At 41.6% G+C, this 14306-nt stretch overlaps 1 protein-coding gene across 4 annotated transcripts; it reads right to left on the reverse strand.

Moving 5' to 3' along the window:
* Window positions 1-2253: 2253 nt before the first annotated feature.
* On the reverse strand, window positions 2254-12432 carry tnfaip8l1 (tumor necrosis factor, alpha-induced protein 8-like 1). Of its 4 annotated transcripts, none has more exons than XM_064331683.1 (3): window positions 12106-12432; window positions 9984-10168; window positions 2254-5039 (listed from the first exon to the last, which is right to left on the reverse strand). In XM_064331683.1, exons 2-3 carry the CDS (start codon window positions 10003-10005, stop codon window positions 4477-4479), a joined length of 585 nt encoding a protein of 194 aa, XP_064187753.1. In that variant the 5' UTR covers window positions 10006-10168; window positions 12106-12432; the 3' UTR covers window positions 2254-4476. The 4 variants fall into 4 exon arrangements, with proteins under 4 accessions (XP_064187753.1, XP_064187752.1, XP_064187754.1 ...); XM_064331682.1 differs by having other exon boundaries at window positions 9984-10171; XM_064331684.1 differs by lacking the exon at window positions 9984-10168 and having other exon boundaries at window positions 12106-12430.
* Window positions 12433-14306: the final 1874 nt, after the last annotated feature.

Below are 14306 nucleotides of genomic sequence, written 5' to 3' on the forward strand. Positions count from 1 at the left end.
TTGTGCTAAATGCCTAAAGGTAAAAATGTTACCAATTACTGGGGAAAGAATTTTGAACCTATAATAAATACGTGTAATTTGATGCAAGACAATGAAACATAACAGCCTTATTCAATTGTCTTCAGTATGATGGCTTCAGCTTCATTTGATTCTGTCTCCAACCTGTTCCTGTAAGATGTTGTCAGCTGCACTACCCTGGAAAACCAGGTAGTTCCCTGGACAAACAGCCTGACCTACCAATGTGTGCCAACACTCAATTCTGAGACGCAAATAGATTCACATAACTGTATAGTATATTAACATATTTAAATAGTACATTATAGCACTTACATTTTTACAATAGATAAATACACCTTTAATTTACATTAAATATGTGGTAATGTTTTTTTCTTTTCATAGAAAAGGTGGATATAAACAGTTTCACTTCATTTAAATGGCAGTTTAAAACATTTGTTTAGCCTGGATTCAGCTTCTGTCTTGTGGTGTGCACACTTGGGAGTTATTGTGTTGACTGAGTTCAGCAGGCTAACATTAACTGGGCTGCAGGAGCATGATTACCGCTGAGTTTTATATAGATGCCTATGGGATGCATGGAATTCAAAAGTGGTGCTAATTGCTTTAATTTTTTATGAAATAGGCTGGTCCTCTATACTTATATTATAGCACCTAAAATTTACTTATTTTTATTTAACCTTTATTTACCCAGGGTAGGTTCGCTGAGCACGGATGCTCTTTTGCAGCAATGCCCTGCTTCACCCTCGTACACATTTACACCTGGGAGCTGCCCAGTACAACCACAATCCTCTATTGTTGGCCATTGAGCAGCTCCACTGGAGGGAGAGAACATTTTTTAGCCAATTAAATCAGGATAAATTACAGGGTTCTATCTCACATTTTTATCAACCACACACACACACATATACAGTATATATATATATATATATATATATATATATATATTTATACAGTATGTGCGTGGGCGTGTGTGTATGTGTGTGGTGACACACACCTAGTGAGACCTGTAATAGCGAGAACTAAGAAGATAAGTGTCCCTGCCTCTTGCACAGCTTTGGTGGCTAATGCTTAAATCCTGTTTGCATGTACTTACTATTTCCATTTTGTTCTTTTGCCATTTTCACATTTCGCCAGCGTTCATCCAGCTGGCTGATTTTTGCATGCTTTGGAATCTCTACTTTTATACTCAATCCTTCAAATTCTTTTGCAAATCTTGCTGGTCACCAGCCCACACTGTCCCTACATCAGGAAGGGACCATGCATTTTTAAAGAACAGAGATTAAAATGAAACTTTCCATTTTTAGCATCAAAGATAAGTGGAAGCACAGGGGAACAGGAAGGTTAAACTGAACTTTGCTCTCCATTCAGGATCTTGAGTGCTGGTCAGGAAATCAAGGCAAGACTCACTGAATCAAAAAAAAAGGTAATGTGTGTGTCTGTCTGTGTATTGGGGGCAATCAGAACAACACTACAATCAAGGATTGCATAAGTCCTCTTTAGTTATTTACAGATGGCATTGTTTAGCATGTAAGGAATATTGGCAATTTTCGCATAATTTTCGCAATTGTGTTTCTATGGAAACGAGTTTCATAACCACTTTTCATAAATGCACTAAACTGCACAGTAATGTACGCTTTAGTAATTAACCTTCATAATTGGCCACTTAGAAAGTTCTTATTCAGGGAAACCATTCAAACCTTTACTTCCTTCAGAAGTCGTCTTTATATAAATGTCAGACTGGCAAAGATCATTTAATAATGTTTTTCATTGATACCATTAGATAAAATACAAGGAACACTTTAGGGAAAGTTAAAACACAAAAAACATATTACATCTATGCCCCAGCAGGACATAAATCCTGCTCAAAAGGTTTAAAAAAAAAAAAAAGTACTAAAATCTTATTGGTAAATTTCACAATTTCATTTCCGGTCCACTGGTGTTCAGCATTGACCTGTGACGGGGTTGCAGACTCTGACAAATGAGATCGCCAGAACAAAACCCTTCAGACAAGAAAACAAACTTTTGGGAAGTTGCATTTCTAAAAAATGACACAAGCATAACAAAGTCCTCGCCATGAGGAAAAGATTACTTGTCAGCGCAGAGCAGATTTAAAGCGTTCAGCTCTCCCAGGCTGCAGGAGATTTATATGGGCCGAACAGTCACACAGCCACACAGAGGGCCGGCTGCCTTCCCCCTGGTGAATTCAAAGCTACACTCTGACTTTCAGTTGGAAACTCATTCAGCTACACAGAGGAGAATTTATTATTTATATATTTTTTTAAAAAGAGTACATGTATTTTTGTTTTCCCGGAAAATAAAGGAACATGAAACAAAAATCAAAAACACATTATTTACACAAACATTTGTTCTTGGAAAATAAGAATAACAAAAGCAACAATAACAATCACACGGTACAGATAAGCAGAACCTTACAATTAGCGTGCAGAGTTCTGCATATAATAATTCTACAGGTTTGATTCCTTTGCTCAAACCTGCGTTTTGATAACCATTTTCCATAAAGCCATCCAAAACAACCCTGAGAAAGTATTGGGAAGATTAAAACTGTATGGCCATGCAGCCCGTTAGGACATAAAAGCCACCGACACCATTTTGAGCCGGTATGGATGACGTGTCCTTTCTGCTCATGTAAGCAGCACCTCGGTAATCAGCGTATTGCTTATAACTGTTGGTCACTGAAATGAATCCCAGAATGCATCTTGATTACTTAGTCCGCTGGCAATAAGAATACTACACCAGTTGACCACACAGGGAACAGATTTATATAGGAGGTGTGAGGGTGGAAGGAGATATGTCTTCATAATGAAAATAAAGATGGTAATAACAATAATAATAATAACAACAACAACAATAATAATGACAGTATCTATAGGAAAACAGTGATAAAGTGTGAGTGCACACTGATGAGTCATAGTCTTGAAAGTGCATCTGAATATTGGAGCTGTGGCTGACGGCGGTTAAAAAAATACATTTCTCTTTGGCAAAACCGTTATGTATGCTAAGCGTTGCACTGACAGAGGAGAGAGGCGGGGAAAGTTCCTCAGGGAACATTCGGGGAGTGCGTTTCCCTTACAGTAAAGTTCTTTAGCAAAAATGTACAAGGGCACAATAAGAAAGCACAAGAAAGCACATCCATGAAACAGCTCGCACTAATCTAACATGACTCGCATTCACCAGACAGGGAGTCCCTTTCAGCTGAACAGTTTAAAATAATCAATACTTCACTTTGTTTCCTGCATAGGGCTTGCTTATAGCAAAGAACTCTCATCATCACATTAAACGGGCGGCGGTGGTTGAGGAGAGGGGCGGACATAAATTCTGATGAGAGTGATGTTTGGGTAGAAAGACAGTGATGACCGACACTGTCTGTAGTGCACTGTACAGTTAAAGGGAACGTAAGCCTACGATACCCACTGCAATAAACTGTCATGTGTTTTGACCAATTCCACAATCATTTTTGCACTGCAATAAATAGGGAAAGAGCTTGCCCATGGTCTGCAAAATAAAGCTCGAGTTGCAGTTCCCTATTCGCTGTTTTCACAATCATCCTGTCCCTCTCTGAAGCAATACGGACGTTTTGCACAACAGGGCAGCAAGTCGCAATCCTAATACAGTGTTAACAATGTAGCTGCATTACAGTACAGACAAACGTTATTTCTTCAACAACAAAAAAAGAAAAAGAAAGAAAATGGAGCTTTGTTACCATAACAGCAAGGCTGTGCAATTGGCCTATTAGTGTTAGGACCACCAAAAAGATTTTTCTTGGACTGGGTTCACTGCCTTGTATACACTACAAAATAGTCACTTTTGTCTTTAAAGTGAATATACTGTACACTCTAAAATCACACCGACAAACTCCATATGCTGGGGAAGAAAAACCTTCAGAAATTCCTTCAGTAATGACAGATTACTGTAATTACTACATCCTACCTGGAGAAGCAACCCATCTAACTGAACTAGTTACAGCCAGCAAATGCTAAATTACAGTGGATTATGCAGAATGACAGCCTGCTGTGCTGCAAGCCCTAGGAAACCCTGCTTTCAGGAAAATGGCCCACTAAACAAGTTTCATGAAACCACTCGAGCCGGTCTAATGGTCAAATAGTAACTGAACCGACATTTTATTTTGGTATTCTGCATTTTACTGAGTTTTAAAAACAGAAAAGAATGCAAGGCAACAGGAGACAAGCAGCTCAATGCACTGACAGTTCAATGTTCTCTTCTAGATGGGCGAGCTATAAGACGTGACAGGCACATTCAGTCAGCCCTGTCCAGGTCCTCTTTGGGAAGAAGAAATAAAAACAGGAGGGAGAATGTTCCTCCAGCTGTACATATCCTTCAGTGTAAGTTGGAGAAGGTCACACAAAAACCAAAAAACACATGTTCACATAAACGTGTAAAAAAACAACGTAGCTTTAGCAAAGGAGGTCAAAGGGGGTAAGGTCAAAGGTTGCCTTCATCCAGCATCTTGTTGAGGCCGTCGCAGATCTTCTGGAGGTGCGGGCGGTAGACCTCCGACGGGCCGTAGAGCGCCGCCAGGAAGTCGCAGTCGGAGAAGTGGTTAAAGACGTGGTTGACGCGGGAGTGGGACTTGGCGGTGAGGTGGCGGTTGATGGCCTGGTGGAGCAGCTCCCGGCACTCGTTGAGGATGTTGCTCATCACGCGCCGGTCGAAGGTGAACTCGATCTGGTGGAAGCTGACGGCCGTCATGGCCAGCGTGTGCACCTTCTTGCGGAAGTTCTCCACCAGCACCAGCTCCTCGCCACTGAACTGGTTGTTGCGGTACAGCACGCCCAGCTTCACCACCATCTTGATGAGGTTCTTGATGATCTTCTGCGCCTCCTTGCGGTTGCGCGTGTACTCCTTGGTCACACGGTACAGCTCGTCCAGCACCTCGCTGCTGGTGTCGTCGATGAACAGGTTGGCCACGCTTTTGGTGGCCATCTTGCTCATCAGCTTCTTCTGGGCCTGCAGCGCCAGGCTCTTGGTGCTGAAGGAGTCCATGTCTGAGGAGGAAAGGACACGCAGAGTGAGAGCTCCATCTCAAATGCTAAATGGACTGCATTTACATGGCCCATTTTCCAGCAACAACTGCACAAAGCGCTTTACAATGAATGCCTCTCATTCACCCATTCACATACACACTCACACGCCAACGGCAATCAAGGCAGCCATGCAAGGCGCAGACCAGCTCGTTGGGAGCAATGGGGGGTTAGGTGTCCTGCTCAAGGACACTTTGACGCACTCAGAAGACCGTGGATGGAACAGTAAACCTTCCTGAGCTAATGTTGCCCCCAAGTCATACCCCCAGGCAGCCAGGTACCTGGGGGGTATTTCACAAAGAAGTATTACTGCGTTAGATGGATAACTGCATGGCGTAAAAAACAGGAACAGCTGTTTTTACTTCAGTGCTGCAGATTTGGATGAAACAGGTAACTCAGTATTCCTGCTTCGTGAAACAGGACTACATTACATTACATTACAGGCATTTGGCAGACGCTCTTATCCAGAGCAACGTACAACAAAGTGTATAACCATAACCAGGAACAAGCATGACGAAAACCCTAGAGAGAAGTACCGGTCCAAGTGCAGGGAAGAACCGCATAGTTCAACTTGGACCCTGAAGGTTAAACTGATTAACACTAACACAACGAGAACAGCAACAACACAGTCTATGGAAAAAATACAAGCAGTAGTTAAGGCAGGTGCATTAACTAAGTCACCTACGAAACAGCTACCTAGTTACAACCCTAAGCTTACAGTCATTTAAGAGATTACAGGGAGGTAGGGAGGGACGGGGAGAGGTGCAGCCTGAGGAGGTGAGTCTTCAGGCGTCGAGTAGTCCTGCTTCGTGAAACAGGACCCTGGACTGACCACAGCCACAATGTAATGAACGCAACCACTCAGATAAATCAACTAAGGGATGGACTCCCTGTGGAAAACAAATGGCAAACTGGTAGACCACTGTATTCATACATTATGTGGCTCCTATCAACAGTATAATGGCAAAGTAGAAAAAAGAACTGATCACTAAATACTTTTTAATGGTCATGCAATAATAATTCTTTGACACATAGGGCCTGAGAGAGTACGAATTTCCACGTTGAGATATTTTTATGGTACCTTGGGGGGGCTCCGTATACGGACTGATTTACTATGACCGGCAGCGCATGTTACTGGTTTTGCGTGTGCTAAAAGGTTTTGCACATGCTAACGGTCTTAGTAAATCAGGCGTGTTCCAGATTTAAGAGTTAAGATTTATAATATCTTTTCATTGCCATTTCACACTGTTTCTTTGCCACAGAAATGGGTTCACCCAGGGAGAAGACTAATTTATAAAAGCCACAGGGAGCGTGAGCCACTTGCCCCCTTCGGTGGATGTGTGACACTGCGTCTGACGCTGTGTGTGACGCTGTGTCAGACGCTGTGTGTGGCCCTGTGCATGACACTGCGTGTGACGCTGTGCAGGGCCCTGTGCGTGACGCTGTGCGTGGCGCTGCGTGTGACGCTGTGCAGGGCCGTGTGCGTGACGCTGTGCGTGGCGCTGCGTGTGACGCTGTGCAGGGCCCTGTGCGTGACGCTGTGCGTGGCGCTGTGTGTGACGCTGTGCGTGGCCCTGTGCGTGGCGTTGTGCGTGGCCGTGCCTGACGCTGTGCATGGCCCTGTGCATGACGCTGTGTGTGACGCTGTGCCTGACGCTGTGCCCGCGTGGCCCTGTGCGCAGCCCTGTGCGTGGCCGTGCCTGACGCTGTGCGTGGCCCTGTGTGTGGCCCTGTGTGTGGCCCTGTGTGAGCAGGCATCCAGAACGCAGGGAGCACTAAACGACAGCACAGTTATTCACAGAGAGCATCTGTGTGGCCGGCTGCCTGGGCCATACTTATCTCTGCCTGCAACACAAAGCCAGCGATGTGGGGCGGGTGGGGGGGCGTTATCTACACATTTCCGCCTGCCGGGGGAACAATACGCCCCTGTCAGCCCCAAACCCCCCCCAACACCGGCCCACAGACGCTTACTATCAGGGGGGTCAGTGCTGCCCTTTTTTCCTTTTTGCATCTGTGAATTATCATCATCTCCTGGACACCACCCAAAACAAACACTTGGATTCTCGGTAAACAGGTTTTCAGCCAAGCCTATATGAAAAACCCCCCATACAAAAACTTTGCGTTTGCCATGACACAGGCATGCAGAATGCCTCGAAGAATAATAAACTAAACAGCCTGAAATCGACTGAGCAGGATTTCACCATACGTGCAGCAGACAGTGAAAAACAATGGCTAGTCTTTTTTAATCACTCGTTAACTCTGAAAGGACGGCAGTTGTGTTCTTTTGACAACTGCCAGCTTGGTCTCCCTCTTTTCTAAGGAATACCCCCAAACAGGAATGTGAGGAATTTGTTCCAGTAAAATGAAGTGAATAGAAGTTTTGACCTTTCTTTTTCATTGTGGAGGCAAATGGCTGCGTCTTTCACTCCAACTGACCACAGATACGCGACAAGATCACGGTGACGTGCCTTAAAGATCTGGGCAATGTATGATCACGACGCAGCCGGCGACCTAATTAATAAATAAAAAGAATTGTTTTCAAACATCTAATTTAATGTTACTCGCCCCTGGACAGGAAAGACTGGAGCGAGAGCCGCTCTTCACATTGCTAAACTTTTCAGAGATTTGAAAGGTGGAGGTGCTCATTAAATTCCCCTCACGGGAAACTGCCATGAACTCAACGCAACTTGGTGACTAATACCTCAACTAAAAAAAAGGCTATATTTATCTTTTCCCTGACATAACTCCAAATGCTTTCAAGTTAAGAATGGATTGAAACCCAGAAGTGTCAGCAGGCTTGCACAAAGCTAAACGATGGCAAAACAAATTTCTTGGCGCTCTAATCAGAGAATCCCATGCTGATCCATGTCTTACAGTTAGTCGGGAAATGGAATGCAGAGAGAGGGAGGGGTGTCCCAGGGGTGCCACTCACCGAATCACAGGTTTCCATCATGGATTCCGCTCTCATACTTGGCAATGTGACATTCTGAATAACAGCCAAATATAGGGCCTCTGTGCTATATCTGGGGAGCGCTTGGCCAAGGGCAGAGAACTCAGATTTTTTTTTAAATAAATAAAAATAAACTGCACAACTGACATAAATGCCAAGCTTTAACAGCCGACAGCAAGAACACAGCAGTGCATTTCTATGTCCGGCGCGTTTTACCCGTCTCAGTAACACAAATCAAGCCGACAAAGGGTTGTACGTATTATCACTGTCCGGGGGAGGACGGGCGATAAAGAGGTTTTCAGCTAAGAACAACCGCTCCGGGAGTAAGAGGAGCAGTGAAAACAAACAAAACAATAAACTGAGAGGCGATCACAGTCGAAATGTGTGGAGAAATGTTGGTTCGGCGCTCGCGGCTAACTTATATCAAACAAAATAACCTGGCTTCTGCAGAGTCCTCGGATTTGGTAGGGCTTGTGCCCTTAAAACTCACCCGGACCCTCCTGGACGTCCATTGTGATCTCCTCTTCCATGCTGGGAGAAGAGTGTGTGTGCATGCGTGTGTGTGTATATATATCTCTGTGTTACTGTGTGCTCAAGTGAAAAAACAGAGCCCTCATCTATCACTGCCAGAGCTTCAACAGCAGGACAGCCCCTCTGCTCACACTGATTGCTCCAGGTGAGGGTGAGGGTGAGGGTGACAGTGAGTGGATACACCTGGATACCCCGCCCCCTTTCCTCATGCCCCGCCCCTAGCTTCACTCTGAGGGGAAATGAGTAACTCCCGCCCCCTTCATTCACTACTCAGGGAAAATGACAAACTGCCAGCCTCTCCCACATAGCCTATTATTCTCAAGCGCCATCCCTTTCTTCTCTAATAGCCCCACTCAGCCGGAAACAATGGTTCTGTAGCTAAGCAAAAAAAAAAAACAAAAAAAAAAACAATTTCCTATAATTCTAGAACAGCAAATGGGTAATCACTTCTTTTAGCACATGCTGATCTCATTATATGGACTTTGAACACACAAATAGTCTAAGATAAAAAATTAATCCCATACTACTGTTTGGGATTCCATTTAAAGGACATTCAATCAAACCGTACACACATATAATAAATAAATGCATTACGCCTGTACACACAGGTAAAGCAAAGTTCAAAAGCAGTCTAAAATAACATAATAATAACACTAACAAATTATTCAACGTACATCTAAACCAAATCTAACTGAATAAGTACATAAGGTGTGTCTATGGGGCTAATGTTTGAAGAGAAAGCAGAGCAAACATTGAGTTGCAAACTGGTTTGGTCTAAATTACATGGGGAGTTATTATAATATGAATGTGAACATATTGTACATTGCATCATTTGGTAAACAAAATACTTAAGAATAATGATGAGTCTTTCAGATAAGTTGATTGGCTGACCAAAGTCACATGGTTATAATTCAGCCACTGAATTCAAATGCATTTCCTGGTGTACAGCAGCAGAAGCTGAAGTCCTATTAGGGGTAGAATCAACACAATAGCCAGACTGCACTTTGAACTAAAGTACTGTATGACACATTCCGCCAAAATAAAATGTGTATCTTTGTTATCTAATAGCACTGAACATAAAAAATAAAAGGTGAATGCAAATCTTGGCAGTCTTGCCCAAGGTACACATTACATACCATGATGTCACATGTATGTATAGTAAGGAAGATATTTTTTAAGGAGTGGCCTTACAAGCAAAGATAACATGGGGGAATAAAACTGAACTGGTGTAACGGTTCAGTCAAAAACTCCTTTTGATTTCAGGTTAAAATAAACTATTTTCTGTTCCACAGAAGACAAAGCAAAACCATTCCAGGCAGTTAAACTTGAACAGGGCCATTAAGGGGGGTCTATTGTGCAATGTTGAAACCTTTCATCTATTACTACTGTGTTTTGTTTTGTTTTGTTCTCTGCTTCTGCACAGTTACCCGAGGAGTAAAGCGCTGACATCTGAAGTGGAACCAGCAGCTCGGTCCGCACGGCTCCGATTCACGCGCTGCCACTCTCTCTCTCTCCCTCTTCCACCCACTCCTTCTGTCAGGGGTTCTGCACAATTCTGAGCAGGCATGCATTCACAGCGCACAGCGGCGACTCCCCTCAGATCTGCAACAGCCTGCTGTGCCATTAATCATTAATGACACCCCGCAAAATGGTTCACAGATTAATAATTCATAACCTGCATTTAAATAAAATGAAACGGGGCGGGAAACTGTCTGTTAGATTACAACAGGTGCAGTAACAAAACTGCAGAACAATGCTTTTAGGGACAATGAGTGGCGTGCCGCCGCAACAGCTGGGGCAAGTGTTGTACACAATATCCGTGAACAGGATACATTTACAAGTACAAGCGGATGAAGTCAGACACAATAGACATTTCACATCAACAAATGCGAAGCCACAGGCCAATAGATTGGATAGTGAAGACTCCATTTAAATCTGACAGCATTTATACTAAAACACAAAACCAGAACTTTGAGCAGGTTATTACTTCTCTACTCTAATGCAATGACTGAAAGGATTTAAAAACCTGGCTCATCTCATTCTGCATTCCTGGCTGGGAGTAAACAACTAGATCATTTTGGAGGCATGGCAGTGATGATAGGCTGTACTCAAAAATAGCACCCCCCTATGGACCGCAGGGCAACAGCACACAGGAAACGTTTGTTTAGTTAATAAAGATTGTTGATAAGGTAAAATAACGATAGCAGCTATTTATTTTGGTGGTGGATGACCAAACATATGCACACACATTTGAGCAGGCCAGGGTGGATTTAATGGTTCTTGCAAAAAAACCTCAGGATAGAAAATATAGGAGGGGTTAACAAGAATACTGAAACCATGACAAAACATTTTTTTAAAACCTTGATAATTCAAAAAAGAAAAAAAAAACATTCATCCTAGCAAGTGCCCACAGCAATCCAGACTGATTAGTTGCATGTGTTGCCCAGGCAACAGTTGAAGCAGCCAGGCCAGCTGAACTTTGCAGTCAAGAGCCTACTGGCAGACTGAATCAGGTCAAACACCTCTCTGTTTCTGTAAATGAGTTACCGTATATCATGTTCCCAACATAGTTTAATCTTACAGTTTAGACGTTAAAGTAATAACTAACGCTGACATCAAAGTTCAGCACCGTCCTAAGCTGTAAACATGCTATAAAATCATTATTGTGTAGCCAACCGTTGCTTCCTTAGCTATGATATATCCAAAGTATTTTAAATATCAACGAGGATAGAAAGTGGTTTAGGGACCCAATATTGCAAACTTCGATTCATAAAAACGCCTTCTTTGTCTTCATGCCTGTACATTATATATCAATGTATGTTAATCCTAAGAGTAATCAGCACACATTCAAAAGGACACATTATTATTATTATTATTATTATTATTATTAACATCATCATCGAGCCAGTTAAATAAGACATGTGCAATGTAGGCTACAATAAAAGAATAGCTCAGCACTAGCCGCAAACTGTGGAGCTAGTGAACGTTATGTTGCTAAGAACAACGTTAGGCTACAATGACAGCTGTCACTCAAACTAAAATCTGATCACTGTAGCTAACCAGTTAATGAGTAAATTCTTGTTAACGTTAGCTAATACCACAATGTTTATGGGACAACATAGTACTAATTATCTAGGGAGTGCACTATCGATCTTGCCAAGTGAACAAATTCGTTGAGATCGCTAGCGACCTAACCATCTATTATGTATTTAGTCACCTAGCTACCTCTAGGGACAAACAGTTCAGCAAGTCATCAATTCAGCAGGCGAGTATGAAACAAGTCACGTTAGAATACTCGTGTTAAATAAAGATACTAGCTATCTAACTTACGGATGTGGTTTGCTATCAAACATCCAGCTCGCTGAACATCACCTCTTGTACTGCAATTATTAATTTAATTCTCAGTACAAATGGGAACTTTGTGGATTCCGGTTAGCTAATTTTTCTAACTTACGGTTATCCATTAAGCCCATGTTACCTAACAAAAAAGCTATTCACATCACATCAGCCAAAAAAATGTTAACTATCTACCGTTATCTTTTCTCTTACCTTTCCTCCTTCTTCAACACAAACCGGATATGGGTCGAGGGGAAAACCGTGTGGTCTGTACTATTTCTTCAAATCTTCATCTGAACTAAATCCCAAACCTTCATTATGACAACCAAACCCCGTCTTGTTTCTCTTTCGGAGTGTGCCTCCTTAGCGAAACCCCGCAACGATTTTAAGACACCCAACTCCTGACAGTGCTCTGTATTAGGTAGCAAGCTAGCCAGCCTACTGGTGAGTAAATAATTGAAGAACTTTTTTTCTTTCTCTCTTCGAGATCAGTTACAGAAGTTTGTAACTTGACTCCGCCTCAAAAAGTTTGAAACTTGAGGGACTTGTTAGTTCGTAGATTGACGCCATTTTTTACCAATGGCAGCGCATAATATTTAATTGACAAACCAATCATATAAGGTTACCTACTCGTTACAACCTCCATCTTCCCTGCCCCCATTTGGTTTCCAGTAATTATCCTCAGACTGGTCCTAAATCCAAGGCTAGGAATTTCCCAAAGGAAACGGCATTAGGAGAACAATGAGTGGGAACTCTGGGCAGTTTGCTTAAAAAAACTCATAAAACAAAGTTGCAGAATACAACTTTATTTAATTATAAAATAGTAACAATATGCATAAATACAATATGAATTCAAATGTAGTTTTGAGTGCTTTGGTTAGAACTCGCATTAATGTGTTCATATAGACATAATTAAAATAGGGTTTCCGTGTGTGTGGGCACACATGCATTGTATCTAGGTATCCCCGGTTTCTATATTCCTTTAGTGGAAAGTTAATGGGGGAAAATACCTAATTCTGCCACCAGCCTTCACTAATTATATAACCAGACACCTCATTAATAGGTGTTTCATGGACGGATGCTTTCTGGACAACACATTGTTGCAGACTTCCTTTGAATGAATGGGTCCCTTTGCAGGAATTCCGGCATTTAATAAAGGCGTTTCCTCAATGTGGGAAATAATAATTTGGAACAAAAACACATCCGAACTGCATGTGCCATGCCTCATATGTATTACATACAATACATACAATCATGGTGCTTACTCCGACTCTGAATGTGTATACGTGAGGGTTTGTGCAAGGACGTTTTGTACCTGACCAAGACAGTTTATTCTCTCATAGATATTTTAATATAGCCTTGTGTAAATCTAATAGTGAGTTCTATATTAATGGTTGATTTTTTTTTAGATCATAAAGTTATGTTTTAAGTGATAGAATATATTGTGTGGCTTTTTTGATACTATAACATTTTTCCTCGCAGGAGAGGTTAAATAAAATATGGGTGAGAAATATTGTACTGAAATAATGTTCACTAAAATAGTTGTAAATCAAAACAAACATAAAAATACCACTTTATGGTTTACCAGATCAAACAACTGAAGTATAAATTATATATTTAAAAAAATGTTCATATATAACATATTTATCCAAACCTGATTTTCAGAATACAGTAAATAATTCAATTAAAATTCAGTATTTTTATCTCTTCCACGTTTATACTGAAAAGCAACTGTACAAAAGCCTTACGTTTTACTTTCTGTTTCCATTTTATTAGTAATGCCCATTTAATGTGGCCTGATTCTCAACACCATATTGACAATGGCATGATACATCACAATATCCCTTTGTAGCCATAGAATCTATGAAGTATTGATAATCTACTGAATAAAATCAAATAAGTTTGAGCAAATTGTGAATACCTCCCAAAACAACAAAATCTAAAGCATTCAGATTTACCAAAAACAAAACAAAACAAAAAACTAAGATATTCAGTATATAGAGTGGGCTCCATAATGTTTGGGACCATGACAAATTTTTTTCTTGATTTGGCTCGGTACTTGACAATTTTATATTTGCTATCAAACCATTCATATGTGTGGTTAAAGTGCACATCCTCAGCTTTTATTTAAGGGTATTTCTTGGTTTCACAATGTAGAAATGACAGCCCTTTTTATACATAGCCCTTCATTTCAGGGCACTGTGATGTTTTGGACATATTAATCTTATGTAAATGAAATGAATCATGTTTAATACTTTGTTGCATATCCTTTGAATTCAATGACTGCTTGAAGTCTGTGACCCATGGACATAACCAGGTGATAAGAGTCTTCTCTGGTGATGCTCTGCCAGGCCTATACAGCAGCCATCTTAAGTTCCTGATTTTTTCCAGTTTTCCAGTTTTTGGCTTTGAAA

Source organism: Anguilla rostrata, chromosome 4 (assembly GCF_018555375.3).
Source record: "Anguilla rostrata isolate EN2019 chromosome 4, ASM1855537v3, whole genome shotgun sequence".
Taxonomy (NCBI): domain Eukaryota; kingdom Metazoa; phylum Chordata; class Actinopteri; order Anguilliformes; family Anguillidae; genus Anguilla; species Anguilla rostrata.